Below are 15411 nucleotides of genomic sequence, written 5' to 3'. Positions count from 1 at the left end.
TGGTGCTGATCTATCAAAGCCCTTACCTGACTCAGGACGGCTGGGCTGCACACAAGTGTACACAGGCTTTTCCCCTGTCAGAAATGTGGGAATGTCATTTGAAAGATTTCCCCCTCCCCTTTCTTGCAAGCCCACGGAGAAGGAAGGACACAGCGAAGGCTGTGACTCGGCATGGGATTTAAGACAAGCCTAAAATGGGTGAGAAAGATCAAGAACTCATTTATACACCATGACTACGCCGGCTGTCTAACAAGGCCACCGCCTGCTCCTCTCCGAGGCCTGCCCGTGCTGCCAGCTCCCACCTTTCCCCTCAGCCAGGATGAGGCAGCAGGCCCTTCGTAGCTAGCACCACACCAAGCTGTTCTTGCCTCGAGACTTGCCGTTTTGGGGACCTGGCACATCCGTACAGCCTTCAGGCACCTATCTGCAATGCATTCACATACGGACCCTTTGGAAGAGGAGGTACAAGCCTGCAGCAGAGGAGGCAGGATGAGACTGAGGCTACCAAAATCTATTCCTAGTTCTGACACCCAAGGTGAGAAAAAAACACGTTATCCTGCCTGCTGGAGGAAAAGCATAATCCTTCCTTCTGGTCTATTTAAACTGCTCGTTTTAAGGGATGGGACCGTGCCTTATCGCCGGGGAACAGCAGCTAGTATGAAGTCACCCAGTTTCAGCAGGACTTCAGGCTACTCTCATGCATCCATATGTACGGATAGGATCCACCTTCCTCCCTAGCACAAAGGGAATCTGCTGCTGTCACAGATCAGTCCCAGCCCTAGTGACTGGCACCCTGACACAGCCAAGGAAAACAGTCTTCCAACTGTGGTTTACGCAAATGCACAGGGCACTGTGTAATGATACCTAACACATACGCAGGGTGCAAACTGCTCGACAGGACTGTCCCTGTTCCACAAGGCTGGTATTCTGGGCCATGCAGCCTCTGCTTTTTCCCTCTGTCCATAACTCAGGAAAACTGATGCCTCACACCATGTAGTGTGTACGCACCAGAAACTACCCATCCTGTGAGAGCTGTGACATGGTGGAAGCCAGGAATACTACATATGCTTCGGTTTAATGAAGGAGAAATAGGGTGGAGAGCGCTTCAGGTGCACTAACTGCTTCTCTGTCTGCTTACTGCCTGCACCCAGCACAGGGCGGTTCCAGGGCAAAGCAGCAAGTAGGTGGCGTTGCAGATGGATCTCTGTAGCATCTCTACCCAGGACTCTTATTCACCTTCTGGCACTACATTGTTATGCCAGGAAGAAAGAAAGAAGCTCCTTGAGACCAGCAAGAGCTGAAGCAGACAAGCAATGCTGTCATGTAAGATGGCAGCCCTGGGATCCGCTGCCGCAGGGCCGGGAAGCACAGGAGCACGTGCAGCCTCAGCAACGTGGCAGGCCAGGACCCTGGGGACATGCGAGTGCTTTCAATCAACCGTAACAACATCACATCCCATATTTGTCCACAAGCCCTACAACAAGGCATAATAACCCAGAGCTGAGCATGAAACCCAAGGAGCTATCCTGGCAACATAATGAGTGCCCCTTGTCCATCAACATCATGACAGCCATCCCAGATTGTTTGCAATCTGAAGCTTAAGGCAGAGAGCTCTCCCTTCCCCTGCCATGTTGCTAAGACAGCTTCTTTTCCAGCCGTGTCATTGGCATCGGCATCTCGGAGAAGCTCGACTCATCCCCTTCCTAGAGAAGACACAGCTAGAAAGGGCCTGGCCTTTACTCAACTTCTGCTGCTCTGCTTGAGCCACTAACAGAACCAGAGTCTATGGGGGATGCCAGAACATGAAAAACCACCACCTGTGGGACAAGCCTGAAAGAAGAGAAAGCTTAACGAGCAAGGATCCCAACTCCCGCGGGGGCATGCCATCTTAATAGAGCCCAGCAGAGGTCCTGAGCTGCTGGGAAGTGACAGCAGAATCGGCAGCGATGAGGAAAACAAACTGCTACAAGCTTCAGCATCTCATGGTCTTTCGGAGAAAGTGCAGCGCACGAAGCCCCAAGGCTGTGATCAGAGAGGTCAGTTCTGATCCTTGGTTTAGAGATATGACAAAGACTTCTGCAAAATGTAAACACACGGCTCAGTCCCCAGCCTTGCATCGCCAGCTTAGGAGGGGCTGCAGTGCTGCAGCAGACGAACGATCCCAATCGTGATTTGCTAGCTAATACAATAATTTGGGGATGAAAGGCACACCAGATAAATACACTATTGTCTGATAAAACCCTTTTGCTCCTGTAAATTAAAGCTATCTTACTTCCATTTCCTTCCCACAAACAGTTCTACTGTTCCAAAGTATTAGCCTGATATTTTGATATATTTTGAAGCACACGCTCCCCCCAAAATTAAGAAGTATTTCTTTCTTTCATGTAAGAGAATAAGACTCCTCACCTACAGGAAAAGGGCAAGATACAATTCCTAGAGCACAAAATTTGGGGTATTTTCGAAAGGTTGTTACACCATTCTTATCCAATCACTGGTAAGAGACTTCAGCCCACATTTTCCATTGAACAAATGGAAATTCTGGGTATACAAGCTCGAAACACCTTATTTAGAGTCTTAACAGCATATTTTGAGCTTGTATTGCTCATCAGTATTGAGACTGGGATGTCAAGGGAGCTCACGAACAAGAGATCTTGCAAACAAGAAATAAAAATCTAATAAAGCCTGACTAATGGGCGAACACAACCTTTAACAATCACGAACTTTGACTCCTACCACATGAGTCATTACAATTTCTGTCTCTGAACCACAATATTCATCATTCAGATTTGTAGCGAGCACATCAACACAAGAGAAGAAAAAAGGGCGAATGCAACAACAGTACTGAGATCTGACAAATTCAGGTCTGGGATAACTAGAGTCAACGAGCCAGAACAAAATGTCCAACACATGAGAGAAATGGAAACATGGAAAAGCTGTAACAAGAAATCCCTTAAATCTTCTATCAAAGACCATGATTGAGAAAGGGGACCTTGTTTTCAGGAGGACACTTTTTTGTTCATGCTTGACACTTGCCAAGAGATGCAATGGATGGCTTCCTATCAGAAGACCGTAACGCAGCCCCTCCATGGCACCATAGCAGAAAATGCCTCTTCCGTTCAGGTGAACGCAGTCCCTCAAGTGGCAGCTACTGGAATTAACCACGATCAGCAGATCATATAAGGAGAGGGGGGTATTGAAGCCTTCATAAAGAAAAACGCGTATAGAAAACCCTCAAAACCAACCAGCTCCTATCCATGCAGAAAGACAACAGAAAAATGAGAGCTGAGGGAATCTTCCTGGCTCACCGGCTGATGACACGAGACATGATCTTTAATAGCTGAACTGAAAAAAAACACAACGCCTTTTAGCAACTCATTCAAACAAATCAAAGTCAAGGCTGAAGATTAGTAAGTGTTGCTACTCTTAACAGCACGCTCAGACTAATTTATGAATAAATCCACAAATTCTAACGGAGGTGAGGGAGGAAGAGGACACAGCCAAATTAATTTGACTTTATTAATTAAAAAAAACCACCAAGTTTCATCACCCCAACACTCTTTAAAGGTTGCGCGAGTGTGGAGGGGAGTTATGCTCATTAATTATGCAGAAAATGCAAAACTATCATCCTCTGAATGAGTTTAAAATAAGGAGAAACCCTTTCAGAATGGGGAGAAATTACTCCCCAAGGCAGCTGAAATTTCTCTTGCAACTTCAAAGGACAATAAATTATTCAAATTGCTCGCGCCACTCCGCACGCTCTCTCACTCTCTCCCCTTCTCAATTTTATGCTCCTGAGTCAATTAAGGGTTTGGAGGACTTGGGAGAAACTTTGTAGAATGCTAAACCAGTTGCAGCTCCCTCTATTTATTTTGTTTCTTTCCTAAAGCTTTACTTTTCCTCTCAGCCTCAAAAGGAAACAGAAATGATTGTGCATTACAGATGAAATGAGCGGGGCATTGGTTTTAACCAAGCTCACGTGAAACTGCAATGTTTCATGTCCGCAGCAAGCACGATGGGACACGCTAAAAACGCTCTGCACAATGATACTAAGAAAACAAGGAGGTCAACCCGCACTCCTTCGTGTCAACTGCTCGGATCATTCATTGCAATATCCCCTTTCAAAGTCTTAGCAGTCTGCGTTCCAAAATATATTTATAATGCTCTTTCCTGGCAACCTTCAGGTCTAGGTTAGCTGCGATCGCTTCCACAGTCACGCTGTTATCTGCTGTGCCCTTGGACGGAACAGGCGGCTCCTCTGCCAAACTGTAACGCGCCTGTTTAGCGTCTGCAGTATGAGAACCCCAAACCAAGACTGAGACTAATGACACCTGACAAGAGCATGGCAAGAGAAGCCCTAGACGAGAGCAAAAAGAGGGAAGGAGGGTGGAGAAGGTGCAGTCACAGACCAAGGATGCTCCTGGCTCCTCGTCCAGCACCCTGCGGCAGCCCGTACAATGGTCGTCTCCACCACGAGCAGCAGATGGCACAGGACGTGACTGTCCTCATGAACTTTAACAATTCCCCCAAATTAAAGGCAGCTGCAGTGCAGGAACGTCATTGATGCCTAAGGTGGGCACTGGGACCAATTATGCTGCAAGAGAACACCCTTGACCGGAGGAGAGGAGAGGCACAGAGTGAATAAAACTGTTCTTGGGAGACTCTGGCTCTCCCAGGCCAATTCGAGCCCAGATTCCATCCCACGCACACTGAATAACGACATTCCTCTGGTTGGGTGTCCTTGAAAAACACTCTGTTTTGCCTTCTAAGAATAATATTGGGCTTGCCAGGCCACAAAAAAAGCTGGGAATACCCTCTCAGACTCCCTTCAGTGACCCAGGAGATTCATATCTGGTTGGTTTTGAAACGACATGACCACGCAGACCTTTCCAGAGAGATGAAAAGCTGCAGTGACCCAGGGTCCTAGTGAGCTAACACAAAGTTCCCATCCTTCCTGGCAGCATGTGCGAGAGCTATCTGGGTGAAAAGCACACCCAAAGGGGAAAAAGTCACAAAGAAATAAGCATTAGCTCCCTGGTAAAGTCTGCAATGGCTTAAATGCCCTACTTTTGGCATACAGGTATGGTGAAGACATACATTTTCTCTTTCACAACCACCACATAGATGGCATTTTTACACAAGCCGCTTGTTTACGCAACACACAGATGCTCTTTTCTCCTAACTTAGCCATCTAATGAAGCTGAGCAGCAAGAACCTCTGGGTGGGAAAGGATCCTTTACCAGGAGACACCCATGGTTGGGTCCCAAACACCCGTAGCTGCTGCTGTCCCCAGGTGCACCTCAGCAGAGCTTAATCGAATAAATGCCTACGGTGGGGGGCACAGCTGAGACCTGGGAGGTGACAGCCCCCCTGCCCCCAAGGAAGCTCTTGCAAAGCATGATTTATTTCCTCTTCTGCTCCTCTAGAAACAGAACCTTTCCAATTTATCTAAAAATAAATAATAAAACGGTGACATCACTCAATCCAGGCAGGCAAGGTTTAATTTAATCAGACACTTAAACAAGGTGACACAGAAGCTTAATTCAGTGTCCTTGAGTGGGACGACAACTAGTCCAGAGCCCTCAGCGACTGCTGGCTGGATCCCTGCTGGCAGACAGAGAAGGCAGCAAAGGAAAGGGCGATTCGGGAGCAAGGAGAGCAAGGGGTCCCCTTGCCTCCAAAGGCAACTGGTGTACAGGGAACATGAGCAGCAGGTGGGTCCGGGGGAGGGAAGCAGGGGGCTCTGCCTTCTGGGAGGATGTTTGGCTTCGCCACTTCACCACATTTTGATGTCTTCCTTCTCTTTGGACAGCGCTGCTGCTTTGTCATGAATCAGGTTCAAACGCTTATAGATGGAGCAGATTTCACACAAAGCAGAGGAAGATTCCCTTCCCACTGCTGTCATCTTAACGCGTCTATCAAGTCCTAAGATGGAGCCTCCTTGATTTTCACGACCGCCTTATCTGACAACTGCCGTCTTGGCCAGCAACAGATCAAAGCTGGGACCTCCAGAGCTACAAGCTCTGCCGCGGAGACGAATCCTGTGGCTAAGAGCACGCGAGGGACCGTGTGGAGGCAAGGAGTCCCATCCACCTGCGAGGATCTGGCTCTCAGCAGGAGGAACCAGCTACCAGCTCCCCCATTTCACAGCACGGAGCACACACCTCTCCTTGTTGTGCCAGCTCCCGAAATGCTGCGCTGCTTTGTCAGCCTGACCACGGACCTGCACGGGCTCCTCTCCCAGCCCACCACACGTGGTCTCCATCCTTACCGCAAGCCCCGCACACGTGGAGCGACCTCGCTGCCATCTGCTGCCGGCCTCCCCCGAGGCACTGCAGCTCACGGAGCGCGAGAGAGCCCCCCGCACATGCGCCTGGCACGAACCTCTGTGTTCTCCAAATTAACGATGGAGCAAGGGCAATTAAAAGGGAAGAAAGTCAGGGTAATGCATCATAAAAGGGGCTTTATTCTTTTATTTTGCCAATTGCAATTTGGCTTTAATTATTTATGGTAATACTTTGGAGTGTGCTAGTAAGCGTTCTATAAAGTGATTTATAAAAGGAAGGAAACCTAAGTAATAAGTAATGTTCACTACTGCATCTGCTATTAAATCTTTGCTGGGGTGGAGAGCGCCACACACCAGCCCTCCGTGTATGCAAAGTACCAATTAGCAACGCACTATTGTAAAACGCAAAGGTTTAATCAATGGGAAAAATCCACTTGAAAACAGCGAGCGTGCTGATTTCAGTTATAAAAATTACCACATTTCTATACAGTAAGTGGCTTTTTATCTGCAACCGAGGAGCACTTTAAGCGAGCACGTCGCTCCTGCAGGTAGCACGGGAGGTCAGGGTATCCGAGCGCCGCGCTCCAGCCGAACGCAGCTGAGCCCTGGGCAGAGAGAGCAGGAAAAGGACCCGGCCAGGCACAGCGAGGCGAGGCTGCCTTCACAGGAGATGTTTTAAGGTGCTCACTGCGGAGATTTTATGACTCGAGCTGGGTGCATAACCACGAAGCAGCAGCTCTTGGTTCTACGCCCAAGCGCATGAGAAATTTGGGAACTATTCCACCGCCTGGACCTGTGTCCGGACCCCACCTGTCCGCGCTGCCTGGCTTCTCTAAGCTCGAAGGCACGCAAGAGCTGCCTCTGGGGCTGTGCAGCACTTCAGGGAGCAGGTCTTGGGAAGGCCTTCCCTTCCGAGCTCACTGCAGGGCTGCCCATTAATGTAGAACCAGCTGAATCCTTAACAAAATGATAATACCTTCCATCTAATGAGAGGCTGCTGCAAATAACCACAGAGCCAGCAATTTCCAGTTCCATGGCTACCCTCGACTGGATAGAAGAAACAATGGAAGTGACCATATGCAATCGAAGAAAAAGAGGAGAAACAGGCCTGCTTTATACTTTTCAATTATCCTCTTCAGCTTCTCAAGGAAGAACAGCAGGCAAAAAGCAGTGTGGTGCTTTGGTTTTTTAATTTAAATAGCAGTTTCCTTTAAATAGAATGTTCCAGCCATAGAAAGATTTAAATCACTGACTGAGATCAATTAGCCTAGGAAACAAGGGAAGTATTTTAATGGTCCTTTGATTGCAGAGGCCGCAGCTCCTCCAGCACTGCACTGGAAGAGGAGGCGAGCTCAAGCGTCCAGCTTTGCTGCAAGGTGAGCCGGTCCCTGCCATGAGCTGGTGTCCTGGGGGTTTCCTCCCTGCGATGGGGGCTTCCCACTGCAATGGGGCCACCACCCCGGCCCCATCTGCCATCGCCCGCGGGGCTGCGCGGCCGTGGCAGCCCCTCTGGATGAATTAGGGCAGGAAATGGGGTCAGCGTTGTGGCGAGCGCCGGCCAAATGGATGCCGGCCAAGGGATTACGCGAGAGGCAGCGTGACAGAGCCCAGGGCCATCTGATGGGAGAGGACACTGTCAGAACAGAGTGACAGCTCCTCACGCAGTCTCCGCAGTTGTGACAGACAAAGCTGTTTGCTGTTTATATGCCTCAGTGGGGAGCATCGCAGACGAGCTGGGATGCTACTGACTTGCCTGGCACGGGCAGAATTCAGCAGTCCCTCCAAAATCAGGGGCTCTCAGCTCACCATCACCAGGCAGCCACAAACAGCTGCGGCCTCAGAGCAGTTCAAAGAGCTGGCACAGATGGGAGAGCATCCCCAAGGCTACACAGGTCAAGGAGATGCTGCCATGTTCTACAGGTTAGGAGAAAAACTCCTGGGCCAACTCCATCTGCACCTCAAGCAGGTAACAGCAGCTCTGCGTGGACGCCGAGTCCTGCAGCCTGTAAAAGCTCCCCTACGGAGATCTGTGAGCAGCAGGAGGAAAAAAAGCACAAAGCCTCCCTGTTCAGAACCCAAGGACACTGCAGAACTAGAGGAGAGAGAAGGCTGGCTGCTGGCAGCAAGGTGCCTGCTGAGTGGGGACAGATTTCAGCAGGGCTGGGGCCATGCAACTGGTGCCGTCTGTGCCCGATCAGCACCAGCCCTTCCCGAGGGCACATCGCCACCAGAGACGCTTCTCAGCACTCAGATGTGAGATCTCCAGCTCTGCTGAGCAAATCTCGCCCCGCAGAAGCCAGGGCTGGACAAGACGCTCATTCCTTTCTGGGAAAACCAAGACCACAGAAAAACTGGAGTCACCCAGCGATGGTTGGGAGAAGCCCTGAGCCTGCAGAGTGCCCGCTCCCAGCAGCTCGGTGAGCTCGGTGTACATTTACAGAGGAAAAGGACACCAGTTTTCCTAGGCTCTCAGACATCACAACAGATGAATCGGGGCTGTACGCATACAAAGATGCGCTTGCACGCACACGAACTCTCCATCTGCACCTGCGAAGCTGCACTGCTTGCTTGGAAAACTGAGGACAAAGTGATTGCCTGGGAGTGTCGCAGCACACCAGCAGCACGAATGGGACTCTGCAGCCCTAACACGGGGTTTTCTACTGTCAGTGCCTCCTCCCCTCCTGCACAAAGAGCCAGGGATGGACATTTCTGCTTGCAGTCTCCTGTTTTGGCAGGAGCCGGTGCAGGTCGAAGCCTGCTTAGCCCCAACACCCACTTTCAGATGCCAACGAGGCCGCTCCGAGCACAGCTGGAGCACACCAGGCAGCTTTAACCATCCACCCGAGGTGCTTGTAAGAACCTACAAGAGCAGTGGCTGCAATATCCAAATAGGACTGGATAAATACTTGGGCAAATCGTTCACAAAGGGTTCCCTGCTGCCAACCGCTGCACTGCTCCTGGTGCTCAAGACACGCAGCTCAAACTGAAGCTTGGGGACAAATTTATGAAACTGGCAGCACCACTTGAGGTGCAGACTGCCCCAAAGCTACACACCAGAAAAGTGGCCCTATAACAAACTTACCTGAGCCCGGCTCACTTCCCAAGCTTATTAAATGAGGAGAACAAAAGCAAACTTTATCTTTCTGCATATGGACATTTCTCCCTGCAAAGAGGGGCTAACTGAGCAAAACTCAGGAGCGAGGCAAGGCAAATACATCCCCATTTGCCTACTGCAGGGAAGAGAGAAAGCGCTGTTCAAAAAAATTTCTCAGCAACAAAAGGTCGAGAATCCCATTCAATCCCCAGTGACTGCGTCATCTTAATAAACCCTGATAACGAAGTGATTACGTTAAAAGCTGTCAAGGGCTACACTGACCAGAGCAGCCCTCTCACCAGCTTCAAGCAGCTTTGCTGGGGAGGAAAAAAAAATGTTATAATTCAATCAGCTTGGAAGAGTCTATTCCCCACTGATCCCAAGCGATCAGCCTTCATGTCGAAGGAACATTACATTTGAGTCGCTGAAGATTTTCACTTTTTTTTTTCCTTCCCCTTTTCATTTTTTAAAGCAAGAATTGAAAGGCAGCAAAGATAAAAAATGTGTTAAACTGGAACTGGTTCATTCAGGGGAAGGAGAAACATAATACTCTTTCTTTGGATGCTGTTTTGAATCCAGCCCGAGCGAGTAACATGACAACGGTCACTGGTGTCTGACAGGCGCCTGAAAGGACGGAGCAGGAGAGGACAATATGGGCGAGCTGGGTGGAGATGGGGCCAGGAGAAGGGGCAGAGGGGCCCAGCAAAGCTGCCAGGCACCCCCCTCCCCTTCTACCCAGCTCTTCGGCAGTCTGAGGGACAACCCGAGATTCAAAACAGGCTGGGACCTAGCTGCCCTATAACGTCCCTCCAAGGCAGGACTGGGAACAACAGCAAGGCGCTAGTGGAGAGCTCAAGATGCTGAAAAATTAAGAGGTATCATCAAGTCCGGAGCACTTCCCTAACGTGAAAAATTTGGGCATACATTTGCTGGCTCTCTGCACTAAAGCCTGCCCTGCTGTTGTTCTCCAGGGGAGGTGAGGCACAGGTGAAAGAAAGGGGCAGGGGCCCGGCACAGGCTTACTTTCAGCTACGCAACCTATCAGCAGCACGGAGAGGAGGTTCACGAGGGAGACCAGCGCAGACATCCCAGGGCTGGGAAGGATCCTCATCCTCTGCAGCGGCCTTCGGCGCCAGCCGGGAAGGCTCCAGGTCAGCAGGCCTCACAGCGTGTCCCCAGCGTCGTCAGCACCTGCAGAGGGAAAGGGGAGAGCGCTCAGAGAGAGGAACGAGGGCAGTGGATGGCACGGAGATACGGGGCAGCCGGACAGAGCTCGGAGAAGCAGCAGGGCCCCAGGAAAGCTGTGGCCACGCATGGTCCCTGTGAGGAGGCCAGGTAGCCCTGGGCCTCGATGCCACCAAGGGACCACCGCCGTAGCAGCTAACGGCGAATTTCTGCACAGCACCCACACAAAGGGAGAAAAGGGAAGCGTAACCGGGAGGCAGCCACGGCGCAGGGCCCGTGTTTAAAGTTTACCACCCGTCAGCTTCCCCCAATCCCACACCCTGTCCCCAACATGGGAGAAAAGCTGCGCTGGCGAGCAGTGAGGTGTGAAGGGATCCGACCTGACAGGGCCCAGAGCCCCTCTCAAAGGGGGATTTTTCCACAAAACGCTGGGGCGGGAGAAGAAAAAAGGGAAACCCCACGTGCGAAAAAGCCAGAAAGGAACAAAAATGTTGTCCACAAAAGGGAAGACGAAGCAGGAGATGCCTCCCCTGCATCCCCTTTTGGTTGCTGAGGCTGGGGGAGCGCCTCCTTTCCTGCCATGGCTCTGCGCAGCGCAGCCGTCACCCCAAGGCAGCAGGCCTGAACCTCAGCCCTGGAAACCACACGGGTGTCAGGGTGGCAAATGCAGGCTGCTGACTGCCCCAGGCTCCTTCCTGGGGCTGGGGTGACAGCAGCTACTCGGCAGGGCTCAGCCCCTGCCCTGCTCCGTGCCTCAGTTTCCCCACCCGCGACACACGGAGGAGCCGCGTCACCGAGCCACCACAGTGCTGGGCCAGAACACGCCTGGAGCTGGGGGCACCGTCCTTACAGCTTCATCCTGATCCCTTCGCAAAGCTGGAATGGCATTAAGGGAGCTGTATTCTTAGCAAGTTCCCCCATCCTGTGTGTCAGCAACAGAGCTTTGCCCCCGAAGGGCTGAAAACAGAGGCAAGAGACAGCGAAAACCGCAACAAAACCTGCTGGTGGGGCTGCGGCCGCGCGGTTCCTCCGTCAGGCAGACTGAGCGCCACAGTAACGGGCCGGTGTTGTGTGAAAGATGCTCTCAGATCTGTGCGGATTCCTTCCTGCCATCAGTTACCCCAATTAAAAATCAAACCCGGGGTTTGTCACCTCTTGGAGAAAAGCCAGGTAGGAGATATTGTACAGCGATCAAAGGCTTTAGAAGGACTAAGGGGATAGTGCGGCTGCTTAAGCTTTCTGATACACATCAGGGCATGTAACCATCGGGACAGGCAGTGTGAAGGGGCATTTTAATCTTTTTCGGTCCCATTAACTCTCCAAGGCTGAACCGTACAGAATTAAAAGAAAATCTAGGATAAACAAGAAGTCCCCATATGTACTCAGCCCTAAAGAGCAACTTTTCAGAGAGAAGCTTTGGACTCGCACTTTGAGGATTACAAAGCCTCTGCTGTGTGCTCTGTGCTAGTCTAGATCCAGCGTGCTTCAGCGCTGGCTTGTGAAAATGCAGCATAAATACTGATACTCGTACAAGAAAGAGAAAAAAATCTGGATTAAACCACTGGGAATCTCTTCAAATGTTTGTTCCAGACACGATTAGAGAAGCACGCAGAGGCTGCAGCCAGACTTAACGGGGGGTTCGTGGGGTTCCAGGGCGCGGAGCGGTGCGCTGGGGTTTCTTTTGGTGTTGTCAGAGGCGAGCAGGGACCAGGAACATTATGACTAGCTGCGATAGTAACTCTTAATTAAATTGGGGATGTGGTACCGCTGCCAGCACAACAAACAGAACTAGCTGCTGTTTGCTGGCTTTCCCTTCTCCCTGCTTCGGATTCACCCAGCTCCTAGGTCCCATCAGGTGGGCTGGAGGGGCAGGAATCAGAGTGCAGGCGTCCTCCCAACCCTTTAAGGTCTCTGCATTTCAAAACCTGAGGCTAGCCCAACCAGCATTTCACAAACTGTTTGTCTTTATCGCAGCAAAGTCTGTACCTCCCCTGCCCAGTCCCAGGAAACGCCACCCAACATCTCCGTGCTCCTCATCCACTCTTCACACGTGGCATCAGAGCAGACGAGGCTGCCCCACACAACCTGCCCCCCCGAGCGCCCCCGAAAATGGAGCAGAACGCAGGCACGTCGGGGAAATGTTCCACCTTCTGCCCTGCATCTAGCGTGGCTTTTCATGCCACGTAATGGGCTCCGATGGAGAAGGTCTGGTTAAGGGGACACGGCAACAGCTCCAAGATTAGAGAAAGATGCCAGAGGGTGACACTTCCGCTCCGCTGCTAATGTGCTTCCCGAGCCCTTGATGGAGACAGAAAGTGCTGGCAGAGGTATTAGGACACGTCAACTTCAATCCAGCAACTCATCCTTCAGAGCAGGTACGGCACCGGCTGTCTCCCCCTGGACACGGGATTTCAGGACACCAAGACGCGCACCCACCCGGCACCCCATGGGTATCGAGGGGGGATTGGGGCAGGAGACAGCTCTGCCCTCGGGTAGCGCCCTGGCAACAGAGAGACTGGGAGCAAACTCTTATTCACTGCGCGATTCCTGCCTACAACGCAGAACACGCAACATTTGGAAACCCAGCCACCACGCGACAAGCCTCTCCTGCCCTCCAGGCGGTGCTGAATTCGAGTGGGAATTGCTTTGGTGAACGCTCAAGTCGCAAGGGTTTCATCACCCATCCTCTCCATGTGTATGGCTTACCTTGTCCGTGCTCTCTGAAGCAGGTTTGCATCACTCCCCCTGCCTGTCTCTGCTCAGCGCCCAGCCAAGCTCCTGGCACGGCACAAGCAAACACAACGGCAGCTTTCCTGCACTCCTCCACGGACCCGCAAACTCTCACTAAATTCTCTGGCACAGGATCTCCTGCAACAGGAGCAAGCTACCTAATAGACCTCAATCCTTGCTAAAGAATGCAATTAAGAGAAGCCATGGCCCCCAGTGGGGTCAGATTTGTGCTAGATACGGTCACATTTCAGGAATAAGATTAATTCTTACAGTAAAAGAGCTCCTGTAAGACATTCATTCTTGCACACTGCCTGATCTCCAGCTTTAAGCACGCAAACGTGCATCTTGTAAGCACTGTGCACGAAATCTTCCAGAATATTACTAAAACTAATAAAATGGAGACGTGTTTGCAGGAAGCAGCCTCCAACGGTGGCTCCACCAGCCAGTACAGAGCAAGGGGCTTCCAGGGACCCACGGGTGCTAGGAACAAAGGGCGAAACACCCCAAAGCACCTACATTTCTTAAGAGCTTAAGTTCCATTGAGAGTCAAAGGGACTTAACCTAAGCTGCTAAGATGCTTTTGAAGATTTTCCTCCCAGCAACTCCCATTTCAGAGGGTGCCGGACACCTAGCTCCTGTAAGCTCCTTTGGGTATCCAAGGGGATAGAGGAGGGCTTTGCCTACAGACCACTTCGGCTAGCTTGGTTCCTGCTGCTTAAGGAGAGAGCTTGTGGGAAACAGTGCTTGAAATAAAAGTGTCTGCACAGGTACGGGCATCAGAGGGGGCAGAGCCACGCAGGCATTTTGTCATTTGTTACCTTCTCTTAGCCCGCATCCAACCCGCGACTGAAATGTTTGCTCTGCAGTTAAGAAAAATCCAGCAGGGAGCACGGCTTCGTTTCAGGCTCACTAGAATAAAACAACTCAAGAACATCTCCCCAAAACGCGTTTGGGCTTCTCTTGCTTCTGTTTCACCCGCACGCAAGAGGGAGAAGGGCCGTTTTAAATAAATTCCCTGCAGAAACTTCCACGCAGATCTAGCGGATGATTAAACATCTTCATTTTCGGTAGCTGCGGCGGGAGAATGACTCCCATTAGACGCAGCAATCGAAGCAAACACCTTACAGGCACGGGGCTGCGCCGAGGTCTCTTCTCCTTCCAGCAGCACCGGCTTAGTTTGTGCTGCGTATTAACAAAGGTCAGCGGGTCGCTTCATTTCCTCCCAGCAACCTCTTTAAAGGAAGAAAGAAGAGCTTTTAGCCCAGCCAATATCTCATTTGTCACCTCCCTTGGGGAGGGGAGAGCTGAGATTTTAATTCGCCACCCCCCAGCCCTCCCTTGCTCCTACCTCACCCCCGGCAATCCCAACCCCGCTGGGGCTGGGCCAGGGACGCCAGCGCCGGTGGCAGCGTGGGCAGCTGGGACCTGGCCCGGGACCATCGCGGGCCCGGTGCTGGGACAAGGGGATGCCAACGTGCAGCTTCCCCCTGGCAGCCCCGCAGCCGGGCTGCTCTGCTGGCCGCTATTTGCCTCGTTTCCCGGGGAAATAGAGCATGAAGACGTGATTCGAAATACGCCTTGCTGCCGCTCGCTTCCCCTCCCCGCCCGGTAACGTGCTGACCAGCTAAACCCTATTAAACAGGGGGGGAGATGGCAGCCACCGTAATTCCCTCCCGGTCACGTGCAAGGCAGCGCCAGCGGGGAGGGAGGTGATGGTGGTGCCCCTGCTCCAGGAGCGAGCGCTCGGCCTCGCGCCTTGCTCAGCCACGGGAGCCCCCGGGGAGGCTGCCGAGAGGCTGATCCACACAACAGCCCCAACTGCTGCTGCTGTTGCTCACGGGGAGGAAAAAACACCCCCAAGGACAAAAGCAAAATGCTCCAGGTCCCAGCAAGACCCGTGCACACACCCCATTCACCTGCATCCTTCCCCTCGCAACAAGGAAGGTCCCAGCGCTCTGCAGACCCCCCGTGCCTGCTGAATCAGGCTCCTCAGGCCAACCAAGCCCCCCAGAACCACCCGGCCTTCTGGGCTGCTTCGGCTCAGCAGGTGCCCCACGGACCCTGTTGCTGCTCAGAGCCCTGGTCTCTGCCAGGGTATACGGGACCGCCGTGCTCCCGT

At 51.9% G+C, this 15411-nt stretch overlaps 1 protein-coding gene across 1 annotated transcript in view; it reads right to left on the bottom strand.

Annotated features, from left to right (window-relative positions):
• PTPRS (protein tyrosine phosphatase receptor type S) overlaps window positions 1-15411 on the bottom strand; it is a 156347-nt gene that overhangs the window by 88534 nt on the left and 52402 nt on the right. The window contains 1 exon segment of the mRNA XM_066983830.1: window positions 10401-10568. Coding sequence (XP_066839931.1) covers window positions 10401-10488 — 88 coding nt within the window. The 5' untranslated portion in view covers window positions 10489-10568.

Source organism: Anser cygnoides, chromosome 27, assembly GCF_040182565.1.
Source record: "Anser cygnoides isolate HZ-2024a breed goose chromosome 27, Taihu_goose_T2T_genome, whole genome shotgun sequence".
In the NCBI taxonomy this organism is placed as follows: domain Eukaryota; kingdom Metazoa; phylum Chordata; class Aves; order Anseriformes; family Anatidae; genus Anser; species Anser cygnoides.
Note: the sequence above shows the minus strand (reverse complement) of the source record. Positions and strands in the feature narration are given on the sequence as shown.